Source organism: Tinamus guttatus, unplaced genomic scaffold, assembly GCF_059628265.1.
Source record: "Tinamus guttatus ecotype Peru unplaced genomic scaffold, ASM5962826v1 Tinamus_guttatus_pri_ptg000304l, whole genome shotgun sequence".
Lineage (NCBI taxonomy): Eukaryota > Metazoa > Chordata > Aves > Tinamiformes > Tinamidae > Tinamus > Tinamus guttatus.
This window is the reverse complement of record NW_028288838.1, coordinates 98,863-126,779: the sequence shown is the minus strand read 5'-3', so window position 1 is coordinate 126,779 and position 27,917 is coordinate 98,863. Positions and strand designations below refer to the sequence as shown.

The 27,917-nt window shown below is 38.6% G+C and overlaps 1 protein-coding gene across 1 annotated transcript in view; it reads right to left on the bottom strand.

The window, feature by feature from the left end:
- Window positions 1-27,917, bottom strand: part of MCC (MCC regulator of Wnt signaling pathway) — a 133,860-nt gene that overhangs the window by 29,633 nt on the left and 76,310 nt on the right. The window contains exons 3-7 of the mRNA XM_010218640.2: window positions 22,694-22,836; window positions 15,487-15,623; window positions 12,281-12,444; window positions 7,237-7,443; window positions 232-378 (exon numbers count right to left, since the gene is read on the bottom strand). Of these exons, the coding sequence (XP_010216942.1) occupies window positions 232-378; window positions 7,237-7,443; window positions 12,281-12,444; window positions 15,487-15,623; window positions 22,694-22,836 (798 nt within the window). The remainder of the gene's footprint in view (window positions 1-231; window positions 379-7,236; window positions 7,444-12,280; window positions 12,445-15,486; window positions 15,624-22,693; window positions 22,837-27,917) is intronic.

The following is a 27,917-nucleotide window of genomic DNA, read 5'->3' as shown; positions in this document are numbered from 1 at the left end:
CTGGCTACTTTTGGAAAACTTAAGCAAACTGTTATAATTTGACATCTGTCATGTAGCTGCAAGATGTAAAATCATTAATGCTGATGTCTCTCTGCAGGTCAAGCTCTTGGGCTTCCTTATGACCCCTGAAAACTCTCCTGGGATTCTAGATGATATTTCCCAAGCAATCACATGCCTGCACAGCAGCTGTGCAGATAATAAGTAACATTACTGCAATACACAGTAGCTTACCTTGGCTATAGGAATGTCATTGCTACTGCTGCTTGTGCTTAGCTCTCCAGTGCTGGGGTTAATGGGTCGATTTGCAGAAGTGAGACGACTTGGGCTGGATGGACCTGTTGCCTGCACACTTTGTAAACGTGTTTGCAGTTCACGAACCTATAACAAAACACAATATTCTATTTTCACATTTTTATGGTTCAAGTATTTCAGAAGTTTTCTCATTGTCTCACAAAACCTGACTGCTTCTGACTTGAGCACAGTAGTTGTATTTTGCCCTGTGATGTCTGAAAAACAAGCCCTTCTGTGCAGCAATACTACATGCATAAAAAATATTTTTCGTGTGGGGAGGCAAGGAGAGGAATGAAGCTAATGCTCAAAGCTAAGATTATGATGCCTAATAAAGGAGATGAAGATACTATTCTCCATTAAAAGCTCTAATCCTGAAGAAATACTTGACAAAGAAAAAAAAAAAAACACAGGATGACTTCACCCTAATTAAAGGTCAAATACATTGAAATTTTAATCATGCTTTCAAAACTACAGTTAAGTAGAGGTACCAAAAAGCCAATAATGTATGGACAAGAAGGTATCCAACTAAGTTTGCAGAAGGTCTCTGTAACCAAGCATTGCAGATCACTGCACTGTTCTCATAACACATCAAATACTTAAGAGATTTTATGTCAAATGAGCTCCAGGACCAGAGTGGGGAAAAAAGGCCACCGGGAGCCAAAATAAATTACTAACCATGCAGTTAGTGTTTACCTTGGAATTATTCTTAATAAACAAAGAATAAATTGTCTGCTTAACACCATGGTTATGCCACAGGGGAAAGTCACAGAGCTGATTTTCTTCACAGAACTACTGCCGTGGTATCAAATAAAGAGCATGAGAAGACAGAGGAGAGGAAACCATTCAAAGTGGCAGTTTCCCTGAATGTTAGAATGTTTAACTTAATAAGAAAGTTTCAGTGTGGATTTTGTTAAAAAACTGCAGAACGCAATTGGGAAACTTTATCAAAAGTCCAGTGAAATGAGGACAGAGTTCAGCCCACTTGATATTCCCTTATAGCATGAAATGCAACTGTGATACTTGTTTCATAGAAAAAAGTGGGATCTTAAACTAGATATATTGCATTTATGCAAAGAATTGTTTAAGCAAGCTGAACTCTCATTCAGAAAACACCAACATAGAAATTGCATTAAAGCTTTGGGCCTTCCTTGGTTCAGTAAGTGACTGTCAGTGCTTTGGAGATGTGTTTGGGGAAGTGGCAGTCAGAATGTCTCTGCACAAGTTACACAGACCCCTTCAGTGCACTACAGTGAGGCTGGGGCTCAAGCTAGAAGTCTTCCCTCTCCCCTGAGCAGTATCTTACGATCCCAACAGTCCCCTACAGTCTGCTTCTACTTCTGCAAAGAAGTAGTGGAAGTTGCTTCTAATTCAGATTTTATGAAAAATGAGGGTCAAGTTGTCTGAAGACTTACAAATATCACATTGTAGGTGCTGATCCTAAATAGTTTTACAAAACAAAGCATCACAATTATGCATTACTAATATAAGGTTGCAAGGAACAACAACAAAAGCACGAAAAGGCTAATCACACTCATTTTCCCATTCATGGAGGAGTGCTTCACCTTAAACAAAACGAAGTCCATCATCCTCTTTGGTTCCAAAAATGAGGAGTACACAGAATCTCTAAACCAGCTTCCCACTGCGTAATGCAACTTACTGAAATAAGGATGTGGGTATTTGCCTCAGATCTTTCTAAGTGCAATTGAATTAAAATTCAATTCAAAAATTCAATTAAAACTTAACTGAGCAGATGAATGTAAAGAACATTCATAGCACGTATTTTCCAGAAATTCACAGCTGCTGCCTCCTTTGTTCATATGATGTTCCTTTGTTTGGATATGATTTCTAACAGAGACACAGCTGCACTAATGCCTTAAAAACAGAAGTGCTGTACTGCAAGTCTAAAATTGACATAAACCATGTATATATATTGCTGCTTGCAGATGTGGCATACAAGTGTAGACAGGACTTCTACTGCTGCATTAACACTGGGAAGACAAACAAACAAAAACCCCCTGATTTTTGTTAAATTGAAATCACATTTATTACTACTACTTAACTTAAACCAAATTCCCCAACTATCTACTTTACAGCATTGTTTAAAATATTTGATATTTAGCAACATGGACCAATCTTTTTCACTGCATTTCTGATTTTTTCCTTGAACACTGAGAACTGGAGTACAAGGAGAAAAAAGCATAGCTTATTGTGGGTGCCTTAAGAACTAAGTAAAAAGACTACCAGTGTAGAAGAAAGAAGGGCCAGACAAATTACAAGGGTGTGAGATTTATAAAGGACAACATTAACACGCATCATGGATGGTGTGTTACAAAAAAACACACTGTGTTTAGCAGAACACACTCAAGTTACCTATAACCACGAATTTACAAAATATATGGATCCATTTTTCTCTGTATTTTACACCCGTGTACTCGTAACTACACAATCTCTTCACATACTCTTAAAAAAGAAAATCACCACAACAAACTCCCTATTTTGAGGGACAGAAAAAGGGAACAACACACAAACACACATGGGGCTATGGGAAAAGAGGCATGCTACAAAGGCTTATGTTCATGGGCTTTTGCTTATCAGAGAAAGCTACAGTTCTCTGAGCGATACTAAGTGCTCTGTCTTTTGCCACCTTACAGACAAAAGTCCCACACAAAGTGCTACCTACTGGCCCATCCAGAAGATTTGGGTGCTGCAGCCCCACAAAAGAGCCAAAGCAAGGAAAATAAAGGACACAACAAGCAAGGACATGACACTGGAGGCAAAGAGTGGATCCTCTGGAAGCTTCAAACCAAGCTAGAATATTGTGGACCAGGCTTGCCAAACACAAATGAGGGTAGTAAGCCTATCTCAGGTTTTCCTTCATTTAACTTCAGATTAATCACTGAGCATTTGCATACAAGCTTGAAAACAGAAACAGAACTCTAGTTCATTAGCAGCTAAACTGAGATATTGCTGTGTAAGCAAATATTACAGAGCTGAAGGAGAAGGGGAATGGAAACAGCTTTTGGCTGCTACCTCAGGTCTCCCGTGCACACCAAAAAAAACAGGAGACAGAAGAGCTCAAGGTGTTAAATTGTTAAAATTTACAATAATCTCCAAAGATTACATAACAAGCATTGCAATCTCGAGCAGTTCTGTCTGACCCCAACATGAAGGATGATGAAAGGAGTACAATCAAGCTGCTCATGCCAACTTTGTGTCATGAGAGAAGAGCATGGGCTGAGGACGAGCTGGGAGCAATGCATCTGACCCCTTCTGTGGTCTGGGTGCATTCCAAATGCTTGCAAGAATGACAAGCATTTGTATTTCAGGACAGCCCTCATGCTAAAATTATATTTCTTGAAGCGGGGTGGGGGGAAATCTGAGCAGCCATAAGGATCATATACTAAAACTATGCTTTTCCACTCCACCTGAGATTACAATTTCAATGAGGTCTTAAGTAAAATATAGCTAAAATAGTTCTGCTTTTCAGATCAGTTTGGCAAATTAAGCTGAGTTAGGACCAGATTAAAAAAAAAATCATCACAACTATCAGTTTTTGATTAACTGCACAAGTTGTTATTAGGACATATGGCTTATGCAGAGAATTTCAGATTTAACAGACTTTCACAGACATTTTCATTTTAGATGATGATCTTCAGAAAAACCCTGGGGAAACCTGAACATTGCTTGCACTGACACTTCATATGCCAACACACTGCTTCGGGCTGCACTGAGGTATTGCTAAGGTGGTAACTTTCATGGGCAGTAGTTAAAAAACCAAACAAACATCTTTTACTTAGGCAGTCATACTGGAGTTTATACGCTACACCAGAGTTGCTCGACTGACTCTCCTGATTTGAGAACACAAATACTTTTTCTGCTACAACTGCAGTGTGCTGTTACATTTAACAATTGTAAATAATACTGCTCTGATTCCAATCTGGTTCTAATATTAATCACATACATTGTTACAGAAGTTCTCCAGCATCTTATTTACATTAGTGGATTCAGAAGTACGCTCAGCTACAGTGTAAGCTACCAGGCTTACACTGGTAAGCAGTTTCCTAAGGTATCGACCAGCCCAGACTTAAATAAAAAGTATTTTTAATATTACAATATCATGAAGAGGTAAAATAAACCCCTCTATTATGAAATTAGCAGCTACATTGCAGGCAAAAATAAGTGATAACCTCATTTACTAATGACCCATGAGAAACAAAACTCCATATGCATGTTGTTACTTAGCTACTGGTTTAGAAAGCAACACATTCTGTTAACTGAACACATTAAATAAATCTAATTAAATTAAATCTCTAACAAGCCTGAAAAAAGCCCTCCAAGAGCACTCTGTTTGATTACAGGCATTGGGCTGAAGTAAGGCATGTATTGATCCGGTCAGCTTCAGCTTATTCTCCTTACTGAATTTAATTTAAGAATAACAAAGAATTTTTAGTTGGATCTCTTTCTACTCTCCAGGGAAATAATCTGAAGTGACTCTGAGTTCAGGTGGCATATAGAAAATATTAAACAGGTCAAAGGAAACATTTATTTTGTTGCAAGTATGAACACAAAGCTACATTTCAAATGCAAATGTGGTTTCCAATACAACAATTACAAAGTATTCTCTGGTGGGGAAAATAAACCAGTTGTTCTGCAAGTTAAGGATGATACTAAAAACTGTATTTCAATGAGTTTTCTACAAATTAAAATGGAAAAAAATGTCAGTGGTGCCTCAATATAGCCTATGTTATACTGTTATGCTCTGTGCCAGTCCAACATTAGTCATTCACTCATCAGCAGGTTATAGCAAGACACATCTTTCCATTCTATCAAAGGAGTTTCCTTAATTAAAAAGGAGTGAACAGACATTACATAACTGCCTTGTTTTGTAGGAGAGCTCACAGTCTTCACAGAGCAATTTAAGACCTGTCATCTCCAGGGTCACTGGTCTGAACAAAATCCAAGTCAGTAAGGTCAGACTGCTGCTCTCATTTGGCAGCCCTTCCAGTCACTGATATGAAACAAGTTTATCTCAATTCTGTTTTTTACCAGAGTTGCTTCCAGAATGGAGGCACATCAGTAACACATGCAGCATCCCTGCTAGCAGCTCCAAACAGGCCTACAACTACTAGAGAAACATAATAAACAACACTGTTCTCACTCCCTGCCTGCAGTAAGGAAATTTTAAGTATATTTCATATCACAGCCAGCACCTGGGTGGCTCCACAAATGCTTCCACTGGGAAATCCAGTGGAAATTCCAGTGCAAACTCACCAATGCATGCATCATTCACATACACAGGACTAGATGGCATTTTTAATTACCTAACCCAATCTTCCACTATCACTACCAATGAGACAAAACAATAATTTTGTAGGGATACTACCACTAGTTCTAGAAATACTGCAGCTGTATTAGCTGGTCCAATTAAAATGAACTGGTTTTTGGAGGTTGTGGTGTGTGGGTTTTTTTTTTTTTTTTTTTGCTCTCCTTGAGATACAGTCTTAATATAACAATTCTGGGTTTGATTGATAGACATCTCTACATTAGAGCACTCAAAAGTATTTTTAAATATTTTAAGCTCCATTTTAAAAGTAGCTAGGCGTTAATACCATGCTTTATTGATATTTTGAAACTGCAATCCTCTGACTTAGAAACTTAACAGGCTAATTTTGAATCTAATGTGGTAATAAGCAGTATATATATATATATATATATATATATCCAATTTTGTCCATAATCTTGAACAGCCACTATCGCCTGTTTTCATTTGCTTTCTCTGGTACTCATAAGGAGAAATTAATTTGCAACGCTTCTTTTTTTTTTTTTTTTTTTTTTAATTTTTCATGTTAAACATGACAATCTCTTTTGGTCACGTCTCCAAATATGATGCCGATTTCTCTGAACATCTTCTACATCTTCTGCTGTCAATTCAAATTGAACGAAACACTAAAAAAGAAAAGCCAGAAGTGATCATATTTTAGATTAAGGCAGATCTCAATTCTTCCTGCATTTCTTTTAGGGTTAAAGGAGGCTATAGAGCTCTGCTAAAATAATTTGTAGCTTGATATCAGAAGATTAGCTGTCACGAACAGTACAACTTCCTCCTAAAATGATTCAGCTGCTAAAGAATAATGCTCTTCTAGAAAGACAGACCTTGCCTAAAAAGTTGCTCTGCTGTCGTTAGTTAAAGGGTAACACTATCAAATTTTTCAAAATACATGGTTTTCTAAACTGTCACACAAGCTGAGCACAAATTTGAAACAGTCAAACTTTAAAACTGGAAGTAGTTGATATGTATCTAAAACACTACAGATTTAACAGACAGGGTTAACTAATTTAAAAGGTAACAGGGATAGAGCTCATATTCTCTTTAGCTCTCCTGTTCTCTGCAACAATTTCCATTCTATAACAATTTCAGAGTCCATACAAGACACAAGGCATTAATCTGACAGTCAAAAAATGGAGACAGGGAAATTGGACATGACTGAGGCTACTCATTGTTCAGTTCTGAGAAGTATTACAGGACAGGAGTCCTGTTTATTTTCTTTCTCCTAATCACAAATTGAATTCTCTTCAAAAACAAAGACATATTTCTGGTTTGGAGGAAAGGAGAAAAAAAATCATCATAAAATTCACTAAATGAACAGCTGCTTTCTCTATTGACAAGTTACATGTGCTTCCTTGGAGATGAATTATCAGGCTTTCTGTTAACACATGATCTCTGACAGAAGACTGTCATACATCTTGGCTGTTCATCATATACCCTTTTTCAGTTATGTTCCGTTTTGTCCTAGCTCTGTAATTCATATAGCTTGGATTTAAAATCAAAAACCTTAAAACCAGTACATGAAGAGAGATGAAAGAGAAACTTCTTCTAGTGGCAAAATTACATGGACTAGAAGATGTGCTTTTCCATGCAGTGCTGAGATGGTTGGCAGGCCTTACCCTTCTGCGCAACCTGTCCCTTTCTTCACGAATGGCATTCATGGTGGCCTTGGTCCTGTTCAGCTCTTCCTCTTTGCTACACAGCATGGCCGTGAGGCTCTCGTTCTCTTCCCGCAAGCCAGCTAGCTCCTTCTCCCATCGAGATCTCTCCTCAGATAGATTTGGATAAAGGTCCCGTCCTAGTACGCCCTCAATTTCTTCTACTGTCTGCAAAAACACAGTCATCACAAAACAAAGTAAGGTGATTAAGTAAGACTAATGGTACACAGCACAGAAAGGTATAAAGGGCAAATACGGCATTATATATAGACCTCCCCCGCATCCCTATTACTTTGCTTCTTTTGTCCAAAATTACAGTCAACCATTTTATTAATTATTTTCATACCATCTAACAAAAAAGCATAGTGATCTTTTGTATACAAGCCATCTCTCTTTCTTTCAATAAACATGATTAATGACAGTAATCTCAGTAAGTTCTTCTCAAAGCACTTTAAAATAATGACTCCTTGCCATAGGCAGCAATGTCATTTCCCTGCTGGGTAACAGACAGAAAGCAGCAGCCCAAGCCTGGCATCTGTCTGTACATGCGGGCATGGGACCTTCCTTCATGCTGGTCCAACTTCACAAAAAGGACAAGGAAAAGACTGGGAAAGGCAAAGATGATGACTCCCTTCTTCTCTATGGCCTCAAGGACATAATATTACCTACAGAGGACATGGAAATAAAAGGAAGAAAATGCACCGGGCTGACATTGTCATGAATTATGTTATAGCCTTTCTAGTGCCTTCAAAAAAAAAAGAAGTTTAGGTTTCTCTGGGCCTTGCTGCCTTCCAGCATTTTGCCGCCCCTTCCCTTGCTCAGAACTCTGCCTTGCAGGCACCACCCAGCACAGAGGAGGGTGAAACAACTTCCACTGGGTGGAACTGAACCCCACAAACCTGCACACACACCCACCCTGCCAGCACAGGGACAGGCACTCTCATGGCTAGACCTGCAGTGGGGCTGGCCATTCCAACAGGTTAAAATGCAGCGTAACACTCGCCGTGTAGTGTTAACTACTATGCAGTTAACATAGTGCATAGTAGCATAACATTGCACCTGTGCTAAACGTTGTAATTTATGCAAAGATCTTTATATGAAGCAAAAACCCTGACTGTTGCTAATAGGCTTTTGAATCTCTCTTAAAGTAGCCCACCTTAAAATAAAATCAAGAAAGGCAGAAGACTAACGGACATGTGATGGAACTGGCAAAACGGAAAGTTTCACTTCATTGGATATTCCAAAAGCAAGCTATAACTAAAGCTCATACTTTAAAATTTGATATGCGATGCGAATAGTTCATATTGCAAGGCTTAAAATAATCTTTTTGTCTTTTTTCCCCCAAAAAGACTTAAATTGTAATATATATTAGAGATTATTAGAGATTAAATAGAGATCTACTTAAATTAGATTAGATTAGCTAAGAGCACTTGGGAGGAAATAAAAAGACCAACTACAGAATAGCTGTAAATGCCAGATCAAGCCACTTTGAAAATACAAGCCTGTTTTTCCCTGCAAGAAATCTTCTGAATGCAGTAGCTCAGAGTGAAGTATCGATCAACTTCCACTTTGTTCGCAAGTGTTTCACATTTTGTGCAAAACTGTCATTATTTATTATGAATAAATTAATACTATTTATCAGATTTGCAGCATAGTAAGAGACTCATGCTTAGCAGACATGAGACTACAGGTCTCAAACAATCATATACAGAAGATAAGGTTATTTCAACATGAGGAAGAGTTCAAGTGCTGGATATGCACATGGGACATTAATCTTGAAAAGTAAAGAAAAGCTCTGTAGTGACAGAATGATTCTCTTTAAGGTGGGAACTTTTGATGCCAGTTTTATTTTTAAAACTGCTGCTTTTTTGCTGTTTCCTCCTCTCTCTTTCCTGCCCCAAACCCCTCCCACACAGGGCCCTGCTGTTCCCCTTGCCGTTCCCTCTGCCAATGCCAAGTTCAGCAGCTGCCACTTTTTCCCCTATTCCTGCCCACTGTTACTATTTTTTCAGTCTTTCCATTTTCGAGGGCTCTGCTCCTCCTCACAGTGCTGCCAGGAATGACAAGGCTGGAGCAGTAACTGAACAAGGAAAACTCATGAGGAGACAGCAGCAGGAGTTCAAGGCTACAGAGTTTTAATGGAGGACAGAGAGGTTGCTGCTGTTTCTCCAGACCCTCCATTGCTATTATTTGCCCACAAAAACACAAACTTCAGACAGCGACAGCACCAGCATGGGTCTGACAGTCACACTAGTGGCTGCCTATGGTCCTCGACAAAGCTGAAGAGATTTTCTGCTCCTATGCTCCCACATTTTGAATGTGATCCTTTTGCTGACTAAAATACTTCTACAGCTCCCTGGTTTCAGGACCAGTATGCTACATCCACCATGGGAATAATGCAGAAAGTATCATAGGCGGATTTTTTTTTTCTTCAAAGCAGTGGCACAGTGCAGTTATTTGGGGCAAGCTGCTGCACAGCAAATAAATCCTAGTGTAATTTCACAGATTATAGGACTAACCTGCAAAGTTCTAAGCACAGGGTTAGATATTTTACCATGGTAATTCCAGTCTTGTCTCTGACACTGTCTGTTACACATACTCCCTGCCTCAATCCCTTTACTAAGGTGTTGTATCACAGACATTTCAGAACGTTTAATGTTGTATCACAAATATTTCATGAAACATTTCGTAATGAAATATGAACTCATAAAGGATGACTTTTAAAAGAAAAAAAAAAACAGTACTTTTTCATATGACACAAGTCAATGGCAGAATCTATTGTTTCCAGATATTATGGATAAGAAAAAAAATAGGTGGATAAAAAGGTTAGATACTATCACAGAAGGAAACTTCATTCAAGACTGTTAAGCACAAAAGATAGCACCTCTGGCTCAAGAAGTTCCCAACCCACATCTTGCTCGAAGCACATAAGGAGGAAGACCATCCTGATCAGTACGGTCTTTCCACTGGCATCTGCCACAACACAGACAGGCTTCGATGTGACCCAGTGAAACTTTCCTCATGTTCTAGCATTGGGTTAATGGTTAATGATGAGCAGTTTATACAGCTTTTTTCATCTTTAGAGTCTGCTATTGTTAAGCACCAGTTACTGGGTTTAACAGCTATTCTTTATATATCCTAAGCGTTAACCAGTCAATTCTACGTAAATTTTCTTAAACAAAGGGAAGTTTTGTTTCCTTGCAGTTTATCGAGACACTCATATCATTTCACTATTCTTTTTTAATTGCAGGACAGAAACACTTGAGCGGGCTACAGTCACTTGATTTGTACAAAAATCAGCAACAAATTTACCAGAAACTACATTAAAAACAACAATAAAATCTAACCATCAAAGCAGGAGGATCCAAAATATCCAAAACACTAGTCCTTTGTTCACCAATGAAGAAAATCATCAACAGTAAAAACAAAAGATACCAGAACATGTCAGATTCCATACAAGATTTTATGCATTTTAAAGAACTCAGTTCTCATGCCGCAGAAGCAGGAAAGCAGAAACAACCTGCAGCAAAATAGGTGGAATTGCAGAGGAGGTCTGCATGTTTTTGCTACATTAAACACCTTGGTGACACACTTCAACTTGTAATCTGAGCACGTCACAGAGTTTCCTTATCTTCTTGAAAGGCTAATATCCTCCATGTGCTATCACTTGTCCAATGCAAACAATCCCAGGCTCTACCGCATAAGCGGTGGGAAAGCCTCCCCTTTCCACAGTCCACAAATAACTGTGCATGGAAAGATCACACCAAAGGAAGGGCTGTATCTTGCATTGGGGTAAAGCTGCTGACAGCTACTTACACTGATAAAACCTGGATTGTAGTTACTTGGAAGCAACAGAAAACAGTGGGGTTAAAACAAACAAAAAGCTCGAGAATTAAGCCTGTGGTAGCTACTTTGTGATATCACTGGATCTACTGGCTGCAACAGTTCTCATATCCTCTCACTTCAGAGATTTTTGTGGATTATACACAGACCAATCTCCGTTTTCCAAGATTCACAATCTCCTCTGTGAACACTGAGCACTGGGAATCTGTAATCCTAAAGCACCAGAAAATGGAAGAAACTCAGGAGTCTCTCTGTCTTATATAGATACATTGCCAACCTATCATCCAGTGATAAGCTTTTCAGAGGCAATCATATTTTGGGGCATCACCAGGATCAGAGCTGACCTTTCCCTATAGTATGCCAAAGGACTGAGCAGTTCAGAATGGTCCAGACCTCATCACTTCAAGAGCCAAGTGTCAAAATACTTGTTCTTAGATAAACAAGTCACTGTTCCTTTTCCATCTGACACAAATAAAACTTGTTCCTGCTTCCCTTTCTTTACTAAGCCACTTTACTATGCCCTTGCTTTAAGGTTTTGAATTACGACTTCTTCGTCTCATGTCTTACCAGCCTTCCCTTTTACTGTTCTGTTTACACCCACAATAAAACAAAGACATGCATGTATTGGCTGAATTACTTGTTTCTGTGGCTGGTTAATCTTGTTAAAATTAAAAAAAAAAAAAAACACCTGGAGTGATAGATTAAGCAGTAGCTTTAATAGAAGACAACAAAACCAAAATTTACATGTAGTTAATAGCATTTACCCTCAAACTTTAGAAAGCATTACATATTGTAGTTTCATTTACCAGTCTCTGACTAGCTGTGTGACCTTGAGCAAGTGACAATCCATTTATTGGATAACCTTCAGAAAGTAAATTAACCGCTCCAGTTTCTCTCATCTCTGAAGTGATAATGAGAAAAACATCTCTGTTTTGAGACCAAAAAAAAAATCTATTAGTAGTTCCTCCTGTGCCCTGGAAAATTTAATGTGTTAACAGATATAAGACCTCCTATTAAACAGATACTATGAGCTATGATTTTTTTTCCTTTCTTTTTTAGCAAAGTACTTTGACATGTTTGGAAATAATGCACAATTTCTGCAGAATATCATCACAGCTCATGCAAGGTACTCGCTGCATTTAGTAATTAACGTTATCAATACCTTAATGGCTAGATCACAATGTTCGCTGGCAGTGGTGAGTTGTTCAATATGTCTATCCACTTCTGCTACAGATAAACTGCAGCTGCTCTTCTTCCTCCCACAGACAACATTTTCCAGACCTGTCAGCACTCTTTGCAGTTCTGAATTCAAGTCACTACAGTTATCTACAAAAGAAAAAGAACGCATATTTGATGGGTACAGAGTGACTCACTCAATCAACAAAATCCAACCTGGGAAGGAATTCTTGCAGAACTGCTAAATACTTTTTCTTTTAAAGGTATGTCATGTAAAGGCATTCTTAAGTTCACATTTGGTTACACAGCAGTAATTCCTAAGACAGGCACATGGTAGAACACACTTTTTTGTTGTCTCTAAAACACATTAGTTACTATTTATCTCTAGGTTACTAATCAAGAGGACTTTTGCATTAACTGCTTACTGCACAGCACACAAGTGGTGCATCAAGTGACAGCAGTTTCTCTACCTTACTAAAAAGAGTGACAGGCACTCCTGCTGCAGGAATGTTATTCTGCACTGCTGCTCCAAGGGTTTCACTACAGTAGAATTTCCAAATACGGCCCTCAGAGCTGAGCTTTTCAAGATGGTGTAAAAGAGCCTGGCCTGACCTGCACTGGACTTCACAAGCATGAGACAACAGATTATTTTAGACAACCTTAAAAAAACTCAGTTCTGGAGAAGACTGAAAAAGGTAGACAATGAAGAAGAAAGGTGGCCAGAAAGTAAACAACTGTAAACTCAGTATCACAAATCTATCTCCGCAAGCCAGTGGTCATAAATATAAAACTACTGCTGACAAAATATATATATACACACATACATATATATATTTGTACACAGACACATATATACACACACATATATATTTTTATATATGTATATATTTTTTATATATAAAAAATGAAGACAGTATTATGTAACCAATGTGAATGGGCAACACTCATACAATAGATTACTCCTGAATGTAGCTCCTGACTAATAATCACATGCCTGCTATAATGCTAACATAAAAAACATTCCTTGACAATGTTATACACCCCCCATAAGTTTATTTTTTTATGATTAAAAATCCTCTAATTCCTTGATCTCTGTAAGATCTTATATAATACAAATTTTGCCCTTTTTAACAAACAACCTTCACACAAGACCACATATACTAAGTTCCTAGGAGTACAGGCCCTGCATTATCATTTTGCCTCTGAAAAATAAGGGTTTACAATAATATTAGAGCACACATTTCTCTCAGAGAACTTTCTCAGAAATTTCCCAAGTTACCGATGCCCATTTAATTAGTTCACTAAGCAAGACTATATATACTGTTATTAGGTCATGATTATTTACCAGGTTATACAGAGATTTTGTATTTATATATGTGAATAAAAATAAAATACATATACCCACAAGGATTTACTTTCAAAGGAATATTAAAAAAAAAGAAGAAAAAAAAAGAAAAAAAACAGAGACTATATGCAGAAGGCAAACATGGATATATGAAGGAAGCCCTAGGGCTAACATTCTTTTTTATTTAGTGTTGCTATATTTCATCATATTTTCATGTTTCTCAGTGTTAGTAGAAACTTAAAATGACAACTTATTGTTAATGCATGCAAACCCTGCTTCGGTTCCATCCCAGGAGGAAGAAAATCAAAGCTTAAACCACGAAATAAATGCTGAGAAGTAAATTAGACTGAAATTCTTTGTCAAAGAAAAAAAAAAAACTCACATTACTCTCTATTCAACTACAAACTTAACATTAAACATCTACTTTTGAATGCAAAAGTGTTCAGTTTTAAAGAATATAAAAACTCTACCAAAATATGTTAACTACATATAACCTGTTGTTAAATATTTAATAATTATTTGAACTCCAAGGATGGGATATCTAACTAAAAAATGGGATATTACTAAAAATTTTGCTCTTTCATTGTTTCTAGAAATTCAAGTCACTGAAACGTGAGTGTACTATAGTAGGTCTTGCACTTATGGGCAAATGTAGATCTGGAGATGGTGTCACTTATTTTCTTACAATAGTAACATATTTTCTACGTTTTTATATTATATGGAAGTTATTATCTGTAAGTTAGTATATTATGTATACTAAGTTATTTCTGAGTTATTAAGGCAGCAAACGCTATGCCCAAGGATCAGTCTGTTGTTAGTACAATTCTTCCAGGAAGTGGTGTCTTGGAAAAAAAAATAGCAAAAAAAAAATTCACTATTGAAGTAGACCACTCTAAATTTGTAGAGACTGTTTCAATGTAGTTTATCAAATGCAAGGTAGCAAGTATTACATGCTGCATTATAACCAAAGTTTCGTATCAAATTAATGATGTAATATTTAAGGACCACAGGTTCTGCAACAGGAATTAAGGCAGCTGTTTCAGCAATTTCTTAAAACACTGCTTGTGTACGGTGTCTGTAGTTTACCATGCACGTAGTTTACTTACAGAAGAAAAGGAAGACAAACTATTTGTTTTTAAATACAAATTAAGAGAAATAATATTCTAAAGAGAATTCTGGAACTTGGTCACAGAGAGGATTACTCCACAGGTCTGTTAATCGTGGTTGCAATTGTGCCCAGGCAGTTACAAGGTTATCATATTCAAGGCCTAATATCTTCTCAGGCTTATAATACAATCACATGCATTTTTGTCTTACCATAACTTTTTTGTATACTTGTAGATTCTTCAAATGATCAGTAATTGGTGCCTGCATGGCACAATTAACAGATGAAATTCCATAGAAAAAAATACCTGCCCTCTTAGTTCTTAACCACAACATATCACTCATAGACAGTTTGGAGGTGGTCTTTTCTTGAGACCCTTTGAATCGCTCACATCCGATTCATCCTGGTCTAAATCTAATTATATGTCTATACAAAATCTCTATACACTTATACACTACTTTAAAAGAGTACTCAATTCTCAAAAACTGAAAACATCTTGTTAAATTGAGGCTGCAGAAAAACTAGACAGATAGTTCCACTCTACAGGCATTTTCCCAAACTTCTACACAGTCCACAATTCTTTTCGAGGGGTTAGACTACTTCACTGGTGTATATACATAAAGGATGTGTGTAACTCCACGCACCCCTTCTTCCACAAACCAAATGTTTGACTGGCATTTCAAAGAATAGACTGTCTTTCTACTACTAAAAAGAAACATGTCTACTACGAAACATAACCCACCCACGTCTGCAGTGACCACAGTGGACTGGTTCTCCGGTACCGAAACAGAATTCTGGTCCATGCTGCGTGAGTCGTCGTTGACCTCATGCTGGCTTTGGCTGAGCTCTGACCGCAGCTCTGAATACTCATCTTCCTCCCTGGAAGAAAGCACAAAGGCAAAAATAAAATCCTTTGAAATACCCCACTCCGTGGCACTTATTTCAGACTTGTAATCAGGGCAACCTGATACAGTTCACAAGCAGTAACAGGGCCCTGTTCATCCAATGGAGTGGGATTTGTATCCTTAACCAAAAAGTGATTTCCCCTGCGCTACATCCCTAACAACTGCTAGTGGCAGCTCGTGCCTGTCTGCCTTCAGTTTCTTTATTAACAGGTTTTTATTATTACAGATGACCATGCAACTGAACAGTAAGTGGACCTCGGGGCCTTCTTTCAAACATGTGTAAGTGAGGATGCGCACAGGAAGGATACACGCTCCTTTGTCGTCACACTCGAACGGACCATTCTTAACCTGCCCAGGCAGCCTCTCTGCCTCGACCTCGAGGCAGAGGGGCAATAACCAGTCCAGGTCTGTCTCTCAGCTTGAGCCTGCTGTAGGACAGTGTGTGGAGCAAGTGTACATAGGCATGTATATACATATGTGCATGTGCATCCAAATTCTCCCAGGGACAAGGAAGCTTCCATTTCCCTTCTCAAAAGGAAGAGAGCAGAGAGGGGAGTACAGCATCAAAGTGCTACAGTGACTGGGAAATAAAAAGCCCCAATTATCTGGTTTCTGACTGTTATTTGTCAAGCTGGTTCTACCAAAATAATTTTGGCCATAGAGAATTTTAGCTAAAGCTGATGACCTTAAAAAAATAGGGCTTTACCCTCCTGTCTCCACATGAAGAGTTCAAAGCACTGGGAAAAAAAGATAAGTAAATGAGTATTTGCTTGCCTGAGAATGTTTGTAAACATTTTTCATCCTTTGATCCACTTGCAGATTTGACTCAGAAAAATAAATTTTACCTCTACCTTGATTATTGTCACAGTAGGGTGTCCATGAGAAAAACAACAGTTTATACAGGTGCAGAGGCCCTCTGGTAAGTGAGCAAACAGTCCTCATTTTGTTAAACATTAAGTGCAGAAGTTCATTTTGCTGCAGTTTCAGCAGAAAAGTGGATAAGAAGCAGTGTGAGAATGGAGCTGTCTGGATTTCAAGGCAATCTGGGGATCAGCATCCGGGAGGGGCATTTGTAATTTAAGTGTGCTATGTGAGCACTATGCAGCAACGAGTATTTCATGCAGAAACCTTTAGCATTTAGCCTAAGGTGTGACTGGGTTTGCCAGGCAAATTAGCAGTGAGTATGTGCCATACATATATGTAACACTGACTGAAGTCTTTCCTCAAAGTGGCAGAGGTGACGTGATCAGGACGATGCAAAAATAATAATAATAAAAATCAATCATCTTGCTTGACAAGCTGAAATTGCAATTTACTTAGGAACTACTATGCTCTTCTAAGCTTTACATTTGCTCCAGTGTAAAGAAAGCTAGACTTTATATCAAAACCAGTTACTGGCTATTATTAAACAAAAATGCAAGTCAACTGGTTAAAACTAAGATTTAGATCAAAGCAAGGTGCTATGCAATACATGCTTAAGAAACTGTGAGAACTAAATCATGAATAGCAGGAATTAAAGCAGAGTAACAAAGGCATATAAGCATGAGTTAATGTTCTATGAATAAGTTAATTATTAACCACAACACAAGCCAGCATAATTAGCTTCAGACAAAAACAATTACTGCGTACTCAAAGAAAGAGTCGCATTTTTTTGGTCTGAAGGTAATTCATTTTTTCATTTATACGTCAGTCTTCTCTTCAATTAGTCCCACATTTTAAAATCTAAAATACCTCTGCAAATGTATGAGAGGCCGCAGTGATCATAAAACAATGCCTGTTGCACACAAACTATAATCAGTTTCACCACACTCCTTTCAGTTCTCATTGCAAAACTTTTCCAGTTAAAACTCAACACAGCTTGGTCTAGCTAGCCCTAATATTGTTTCCTCAGTTTAGAGCACTCTCAGTATCTTGGGGCATTTGAAAAGTATGCTCTGTGGCAGCACTCTCTGGACTTGACCCATAACCATTTTTTGGATGAATGCCTGATTCTACATCAAGAGACCTGCCCAGAAAGGTCACTGGCAGACACTTAGGACACACACTGAGGTCTAAAGCACTGCATGATTTCACACTTCGGGTGCCAGCTGTTGTTCAACAACTATTTTACTTTAAAAAGTACTTTTACAGCATTCTGAGACCTCAACACAGAGAACACTACAGGTACACGTGCCTGCAAGCCACAGAACAACGGCCCCCTGTGCATGCACACTTAATGTCTCCCTAAGCTAGCTGTGCACGCAGAGCAAATACACTTGAGACCACATGGGAATCTGCCCCTGAAGGCCGGGCACTGTATGTTGAAGGCAACACTATCATACCCACACTGCTGTTTGAAAGGAATCCAAACGGCTTCAACCTCACACATCTTCAGAAGCTACAATCACACCTCTATGTCACTGTGCACATACACCTGAGCGCCCTGTGCCATTTGATGTTGTAGTTTGTTCACTCTCCTTCACGAATCTCAAGACAATCTGCTTTCTGATGATGTTTTGTTTCAGATTAAGAGCCATAATTCAAGGCTAATGGTTTTGCAGCAATGTGTTACAAAATTCTCAACACCTGTTTCAAATAATCCTTAGCAGGCTTCAATAAGCAAGAGAGCCCACGCCCTTCTGGTGTTGTTGCTTATTGTTTTTAAGAGTTGCACAGATGTGCCCAAACAACTGCTTTAGAATATAAAGCAATTTGATCTCATTCCCTTTTCACTTTTGCTGAACAGCAAGATGTTATCTGAAAAAGATTGTCAGTCACAGGCTAAAGTTATTTCTGCATAACTGGATTACAGACAACTTTTTACAGTCAATTAAAAAGAAAAACAAAGAAGATGAGGTTGAATGAATGTATAAGTTTCTAAGGTCAAGAATATTCACCTTTAATTCCCTGCTAGTACACTACTACATAGTTTGTAATATTTTTTGTATGTTTTATGTTATCAAGGTATATCCTGATTATTGTCCAAATATTTACAATAGGATTGCTGCAACTGGAAAGACCCATTTGATCTTTTTTTCCTGCCTTGTACGTTATGCGTACTTGGAGAGGAAGAGGAAATAGGTATGCCCTTTGTGAAAGGACAGAAAATTAATGAATGGGGAAAAACAAACACACGCACTCTATCCTGCAATTGGGCACAACAGAACTAGGGGTAACATTACCACCTGCATCCTTTTGACACATGAACAGGAGCTTCGAACCTGCACTTTCTTTGCAAAAACCTCAGAGACTCTTCAACCCAAATGTCTTGCTCAGAAGTCTCAGGTCTATGACCAGAGCATTACAACAAACTTAAGCCAAATACAAACCACCTCTTGCCACCTCTTCCCCGCCTCCACACCAGTGATAAAGACTGGAACAGTAAAATACTGCCATCCAACCACAATTTTCCAAGAACAAAAAGAATCAAGGTTTATAACTTCAGATTACTCAGTTTTATTGTCATCTCACTGGGCCACTTTTCACTATCCTTTCACCCCCAAGGTGCTTTCTTATGAACTCACAGAGGGTAAATTCTGCACTGTAAGACTTTAAGACTTGCAAGTAAGCAAACTAGATTGCTTACACTGTATGAGTTTAGGAAACCTTTTATTCCTAATCAGTTACAGCTGTATTTCAACATTTTTTTTTTAAAGTGAGGTTGAGGATCCAAACCAGCTGAAGGGACTAGAGCAACAGCAGGGAGATGAGACAATTGCAGATGAATGTTGGCTTGCTCCCATAACCACAGTGACCTCATTTTCATGAGGGAATGCTGGAAGAACGTAGTACAAGAGCAGCAGCTAACTCCACATGGCCACACACATGGAACTTGTGCCCAAGAAATGCCTAGCAAATCTAGAACATTAATGGAAATTTCTAAAACACTCCATCAGATTGTTACTAACAGTAGTTCCTGAAAGGTGCCCGGGAAGAGACATGGACACAGGCATGTGACGCAAGTTCTGTTCTACAGCTGGACTTACTGAACCATGCAGGCATGAGCCCTTACAGTGCAAGCTGTGCAAATCCCCCTGACATCGCCTCACGTTCTTTTAAATAAAAATCTGAAGGCAGAACAATAGTTTATACAGTCTGCCAAAACTCCTCAAGTTGTTGCAATGGTTTATTTAAACTTACATACTCTTGCTGCTTAAGTACTTTAGTTATCCCTAAATTGAGAGTTACCAATTTACAGATACTACAGCTTCAAGTAGATAATAAAATTCTCTGTGTAACTCTGGCTTTTTTTAATTGTTTCCAGAATATTTTTGTTTAGCAGGAGGAACCATTAAGAATGTCATAAAGCAGCAGTACATCTGGCTGCATGTTAGTTTATTTTTACAACCTAAAAACTATACACAAAAATACTGAACAATCTTTGTGCCAGTACTGGGGAGAGACTTCTCTGTTCTGTAGTTAAAGTACATTCAAGAAACTGCTTTCACAAAGTGTACGTTTTGTGATATTACAAGCTAAGCCTTATCTCAGTTTGTGTACTTGCAGACATCTGATACTAACAAATTAAAAATAAAATCCCTCTTGTATTCTGATTTAATAAAAAGCTATGAATATTGAGTCCCTAAAGCAGCCAGTTTCCCAGGACTCTTTCTCGCAGAACTGTTTTGTTCCAAATCCCTAGTTCACATTCCCAACAGCCAAGGGTGGAGTGTCATGAGTCACACCTGTCCCACCAAAGACAGCAATTACACCATCCTCGTCTGCAAGATGTTACGCCTTCCAAAAAGTGAAGCAAGAGATTCTAAAGTAAATTCACAGAAAGTCCCAGTAGGAAGTATTAAACATTCCTCTTTCAGTTGCATTTTATAAACTGGATGGACTCTCTCCAATTCTACCTGTTTGCTGTTTTTAGGAAGAATTTTCCTTCTCCATTTTCCTAAAATAGCCATGACCAAATGGTCAGGCACAAGAGTAGCTTAGCATCTGTTACAGCAGTTTGCATCCCTTTCCAATCCTCTTCAGCAGTTTGCAGCAACTGCATTTTCATGAAAAACAGCATGCACTTGGCATCAAATTCACTTTTAGCTTTGCATGCCAAAGCTGACTTTTTTAATGGATGTGGCAGAACATTCACAGTATCCACCAAATTCAAGTACTTCCTAATTCATATACAATTTGGCATTTACCTTGGCCCAAGGACTCCATCCAAAAATCACTTGTGGTTATTCTTAGTACAGGCTGGGGACTGACCTTCTGGAGAGCAGCTCTGCAGAGAGGGACCTGGGTGTCATGGTGGACGACAAGTTGACCATGAGGCAGCAGTGTGCCCCCATGGCCAAGAAGGCCAATGGGATCCTGGGGTGCATTAAGAAGAGCGTCTCCAGCAGGTCGAGGGAGGTGATCCTGCCCCTCTACTCAGCCCTGGTGAGGCCGCATCTGGAGTATTGTGTCCAGTTCTGGGCTCCCCAGTACAAGAGGGATGTGGAGCTGCTGGAGAGAGTCCAGCGCAGGGCTACAAGGATGATCAGGGGCCTGGAACATCTGCCCTATGAGGAGAGGCTGAGGGAGCTGGGCCTGTTCAGCCTGGGGAAGAGAAGGCTGAGAGGGGATCTGATCAGTGTCTATAAGTACCTCAAGGGAGGCAGTGAGGAGGATGGTGCTGGCCTCTTTTCAGTGGTGGCCACCGACAGAACTAGAGGTAATGGCCACAAACTGTAGCATCAAAAGGTCCACAGGAACTTAAGCGAAAATTTCTTGACAGTGAGCAGTGGAATAGGGTGCCCAGAGATGTTGCGGAATCTCCTTCTCAGGAGATCTTCAAAACCCACCTGGATGCAGTCCTGTGTCCCATGCTCTACGTGACCCTGCTTGAGCAGGGGGGTTGGACTGGATGTCCCTTCCAACCTTAAGCATTCTACGTTTTATGTAAAATCTTCTGAATTCTAGCAGAGTTTTTCCTGCTTTTCAAAAAAATATCAGTGCAACACTGGTATTTCCCATATTTTACTCTTCAAACAGCCTTAAACCAGCAGAATTTTACCAGAAAGCAAGATGGCTTGCGTAGCATCTGAAACAAAAGATCACTAAACAAAATGAATGGAAAGTTTAACAGTAGATTTATCAAGCATGAATAAACATGGCAGAGAGATCTTTTCAGAGAAGCACAATCAGTTTAGAGCAACTTTACCTGAAAAATATTGCCTTGACTACTACCAGTTATGACCATTCGAGTTTGCAGTGATTCCATCACTGGTTTCACATGGTATTTATTCATAATGTTATTTTCTATTATTTATGGTACTTTTTTTTTTCTTAAAAGCATGCAGCTAATAAGCAAGAAAAAACTCAAACTTCGCTAAATGCGAAAAGCATTGTTTAACTTTGCCTACAAAAGTGTCAACTCTACTTGGATATTCTTTGGAAAATTCCTAGATTCCAGTGGCTTACATGTGTACCCACAAATTAAGCTTTAAAAAGTTCCTTCCTTTTTCTAGCCTGATTTTCTCTAAGATGAGAATAATGGATAAAAATGTGGGGCAGTCAAAAGGCAAAACTTATTTGAAAACTGTAAATCATGACCTAATGTAACATGCCAAGCTTTGTTGTTCCAAGGCAGCAGGCAACAACGTGTTATGAATCATTTTGTGTATACAAAATTCGTATGATTTGTATTTCTTATCAGAAATGAGCTGGTTTAGGCTGTATGAAAGATGCCACAAAAGAAAGGTAAAATCAGACATGCAGTTTGGGGGGCTGCATCTGTCTTTTTCCACTACTGCTATCACTTACTTGACTCCCTTGGCATGTATATTAAGCTAAAAGAACATCTAGATGACACAGTGTACTCCTTTACAGAACTCACTATTCTGAGCAGACTGTGTTTCTACCATTGCAAATACAGTGTTATTTTATCCTTGAGGGTGACGCAGATGAACCTTGCTAAACACTGCATTGTGCCAATGACACATACCCTAATTACGGGCAGCTATTTAGTACCAGTCATAACAATTTTAAACACCTCGAACTTATCATCAATTTACATTTACAGTATATCTCACACTGCATTCCTGCGTTTAGTCCAGAATTTCCAGGGAGCTTTAGTACCTTATTGTTGCTCCTTGTAGCCGATCAATCTTCTTATTTAACTCAGCAATGATACTGTGCAGCTCAGTGATTCGTTCCTCGTAGCGCAGTGTTGTTCGCTCCTGCACGTCTTCGTGCTCTCTCATCAGGTGGGATTGTTCACACTAAAGCAGAGATGCAAGGGTACAAAGAACAGGAAGGGTCTTATGAATAACTCCATACAGACAAGATATAAAGCAAAGTTGCACACTGTTGAGATGGGCTTTCTTACCCATCAAGCCAACACTGCCTGAGCAAGAAAAAGGACAGGTGCAAAATACTGACTGATTCACAAAGGTATACAACTGGCAACTGTTTGTTTAGGAACTGAAATACTATGCAATGTAATTTTATTATTCTTTCTTTTAACATATCTAACAGCTGCCCTTCCTGCCTGAATAAAAATATCATCTGCAACTGAGAACAGCTATAAATATCTCATCCTGGAATCTCTGTGAGGCTCATGATGCATCAAGAATCACCAGGGATCTTCCCAACACCACCTGAATTAGAGAAAATCCTAACGCAGAAACTACACTAGGGTAAACAAAAGGAACCATATTTTGAGATTGTCACACACAACCATCCTTCAAAAATACTTTTCCTTTGCTCATACTCTTTATACAAAATCAGCCCTCTGACACAACTCCTGACCGTCACATGGACTGACGTCTAAGATTTACTCTATGTGGCCCATTCATCAGACCTTATGTCCCTCCTTGATCATCTTTCTTCTGTACTATTACAAAAACCAGCATACCAACATAGTCCTCTAGTTCTCACTAAATATGCCCTAGGTCTCAAAACCCTCCAAAACCGAAAAACAACATGTATTAGTGTTACAGGCTAACATCATTTCATAAAGCTACCGCAGTCAGACCTGGTAGCCTGGACACCGTCATAGAAAAACAATGTTACTTCCAAACAAGAAAAATTGTTAATTACAATTAAATAACAACTAAAGGACAAAAAGTTCCTTTGATCACCCATATTTTCCCATCTCATGCAAGTGTATTTCATGCCAGATTATGAAGTAAAGCCACTTCTCTTCCCCTATCCTTTTTGATGGAAATGGCAGGATTCTGTAAAACCCAGAAAACAATCCTCCAGTAGGAATATTCATTTATATTAGCCTCTAAATATAACATGTATTTTTCTTACAGGTATATTCCTTATACCTCAATAAGGAAATGTTTATTATTTGAACATATAAATGACTAGATTGCTGCCTGGCTGTATACTGTAAGTATACTTGCATTATATTGTAAGTATAATGAAACCCTTCTTTTTCTTTTCAAGAGAATTTTACTTCCAGCTTCTCTGACATACTCATGATGCCAGCAGTCACCGTACCCCAACTGCAGCCGCTCGGCAGTGAATGTTCATTGCAGTCATGCCTGGCAGCAGGCTGGAAAGGGCCAGGCATCTAACACCATGCTTCTGTCTCCCTGCAAGAGTCAGTCAAGCCTCCTTGCAACCATACAACGCTATATACTGTGCTGGAAATAAAAGAAAACTACAAATCAATCAATGGTAAAAAACTTCACATCTGTTAATTGAAGATCTGCATCTGAAGTAACAGCATTTCTAAAACCTACAACTCATAATGTATGAAATCACGTAACACTGTTGCATCAAAAATTGTTTTTTTCCAAATTAAACACTCTTCATAGAGGTAATGCCCCCAGTCATGTCATACAAATGAAACTTATACCTGTACTAACAGGGATACAAGAATTTTCATAATTTGCCATTACATATTTGGGCTTACTACATTCATTGCTTGAGAACATTATCTGCATAAAATTCTTTTTCAATATGCAATCTATGGTGTGCATCAGTAATATTTTTCTTTAATGTTTTTAAATTTATTGAAATAAGTTTTATTAAGTTCCAGAAACACAGACTTTCAAAAACAGTTGCTCCAGGCATTAGATCTAGGTTTCAGGATTATTGTGAAAGGATCTCTTCCTCCTGTTTTAACTTCAGGAGAACATGCAGTAACTTTCATACCATGAATGTAATAGACACATCTTATGACAGGCTAACTATCATAAAAATTTACTGCACATACCATTATGAGTACCTGTAGCATGAAGGCATTAAACTACTTTTCAATATTTTTTGAAAAGTTGCAGAGGAAAGAGATATCCTACCCTTTCTTTAATTACAAAAGTAAATAACATGGTTTTAAATATGAACAAAGGCTTATCATCAGAGAATAACAGAAATCTTAATCATTATTTAATTCACATTATAGGATTTTTCTTTCCATGCAAGATCAGATCCAGACTGCACTAAATTCTGAAACAGGTTTCATTTCTACCACATAGCTCACCAACACTGACCCCTAATCCCATTTGGTAGTGCTTTTCTAGGTTCAGAAGCACCAGCTTGAGTCAAATGCAACTTTATTTAAACCACAACAAATAGAGTACAGTTCACAAAACGAAAGGTCACATTTTAGAAAACTGGTAACATACACCTGGCTTTTAATGCTTTATGTTATCTTACATGGTTACATATGTGTATCATAAGATCTGTTTTTTGCAGGACCTCCATGAACACATTTTTTGGTTGTCTGTATTTTAACACTGAAGAAGCGTCTGAAGAGCTATTACTGCTTCCAAAGTGCAAAAATAACAGGGAGAAAATGTTTAACAAAACTGTTAGAACAAATTAAGTGCAATAAAAGTGTTGCTTATTCTGCCTTTCTAGAACTAAATTTCCTCTGACACAGTTTGATTAACCAGCTCAATGAATTATGTGCACTGTTTTTAGTTTAAACCCAAAAGGATATGTCAGATGGAGTGTATAACAAATATTTTTGGACAATAAGTAAAAATCCTGTCACAACAGATTTAATCTTTCTAAGCTGTGCACTGAAAAGGAGAATACTGTTTATCTTGACTGAAGATATATGGACTTTTGCTAATGGACTTCAGCCACATTATCAGACTTACTTTGCCTTTTGATCAATCGTTTCTCAGGCACCATTTTTTTATGATAGCCATCATTTAGTAACAGACATATCTTGTGAACAGTAGTCTGGAGATACAAAGACAGTAGTTTCACATTTTATTTTTTAAAAGGGCTCTCAGCTTATCTGGAGCAAGAGAAACAGGAAAAGGCAGAAAGAAAACCTCTGGGAAAAGAAGAGGTGATGTTGAGAAGGAGCACTGTAGCTTGGAGAAGGGTACAGGGTTACCTCTAGTAGGTTCTGGCTAGCTAGGAAAAATCACAAGGAAAAAAGGCAGAAGTATCTAAACCATGGCAACATAGTTTAGTATGAATCTCAAAATACATCAATGAAAAATATTAAACCGGTTACACAGGTTTGCTCCTTTGTATGCCCCATTTACTGCAAGCTTAAAAGGAATAATAAACACGTATGTAAGGGTACCCATTACTGGATTTTTTTTCCCCCCCCCTCATACTCAGTTCTTTAATTTCTGCATCTTTTTAGTGTCAGGACAATGACATGCCACCAATTCCTCTTTCTTTTCAAAGTGCACTTATCTTTTGCAATTAAACATTGCACAGTTTCTAAGATAGCTATCTCTGAGCCTTTTCCTCATCCTCCATCCAGCCTCATGTAAATCCTGACAAATACACAGGCACCAATTCACTAGGAAAGCAAACACAGGGATAATCCACTGATAGGCTGCAAAAGTTTAGCCACTGAAGAGTACAATTTCCAACACAGTTCTTAATGGAAGAGCTTTTATGTTGGTTTGGGGGTAGATTAAAAATGTTATTTAGATAACTGAGTAAATTAACAGTGCCTAGGAACACCTTGGTATGACCTCTTGATGCTGGGGAACAACCACAAGAACAAGAAGAATGTGAAGGACGAAGAGGATGCTGCCTCAGCACCTGACGGCGCTGCCTGCGAATGCACAGGAGCCGCCGCCACCACGGTCCCCCGTGTGAGCTCACTGCGCTCGCTGGCAGGACAGCAAGGGAGCTCCAGCTGCGGGGCTGCAGGAAGAGACCCCCGCACGGTGCTGCCCAAACAGACCCCGTGGTGCCTCAGGCCCTGCGGGAAGCACAAACAACCCTGGCTGAGGCATTCTGGAGGAATTCAAGTTATCACAACAATAAACAGAAACCTAAGAGGCTCACAGAAGCTAAAAATCATGGCTCAAATAATACAGTACTTTAGTGTAAGAGAAGTGGCAATCAGCTCATCTAACTTGGTGTATGAGCACACATCCATTGTGTCCAAGCTGCAATCTTGAAAAGACACAAGGTCAGAATTAAACTGTTTGGCAGTATGCTCTGTGTATACTTGGTACGGAAGAAGAATGCCAGAAAACAGAACTAAGCCATATGAGGTTAGAACATCACGTGATAAAAGTATAAATTTCCACATTTATCTGAAGACAACATATTTCAATTTCAAATTAATCCAAACTAATTAGCTAAGGCAGAAATTGAACTCTTCCAGTGAAGTTTTCTATTCTTATGTGTCTACAAACTGTTGGTTTTATTCTTATACTGAAATTCTTCCATCCTGCTTTCAATTCTGAATAATTAACAGTACGGTAAGGAATTATTACTGCAGTAATGGAACTTACTCCTCTTGTGACACAGGACTCACTGTTCTGTCTAGAGTTATATTTAAATCCCTAAACAAAGCAGAATTGTCTATGAAAGAGATATAAAGATCAGAAAAATGTAGCAGGTGAAGCATCTATTTCTACTGTTTTTGCTGAAACGTCCAGTATGCAGTTATATTTGTGTTCTGCCATAAAGCTTTAGAATTCAGCGACACCAGATGTTGTAAAAGCCAAGAATATAAATGGATTAGAAAGATTCTGAGATAAATCTATGGAGGATGGGACCATGGGGGACTATGAAGTATGACGCCTGCTCTGGCTCAGGAAGTTCCCACCCTGTTGATGAATGAAAGATGACAGAGTATGCTGGAGGAGGACAACCTTCTGTGTGTGACTCTCTGCTTTCCCTGCAGACATCTGCTATTTATCATCATCAGAGCCAGGACACGGGGTCAGATAGAACTAGTACAAATCACTACTTTTCTCTTCATGACTATAGAAAGATTTTGAAAAAAGACATCAGCCATGGTTGGCCACTGCTTTCCAGCACAATTCATACAATTCATTCAAGAGCTCAGTTCAGTGCCAAACTGCTCAACAACACAAACATACAGACCAGGAATATTGAAATAATAGAAGGGCAT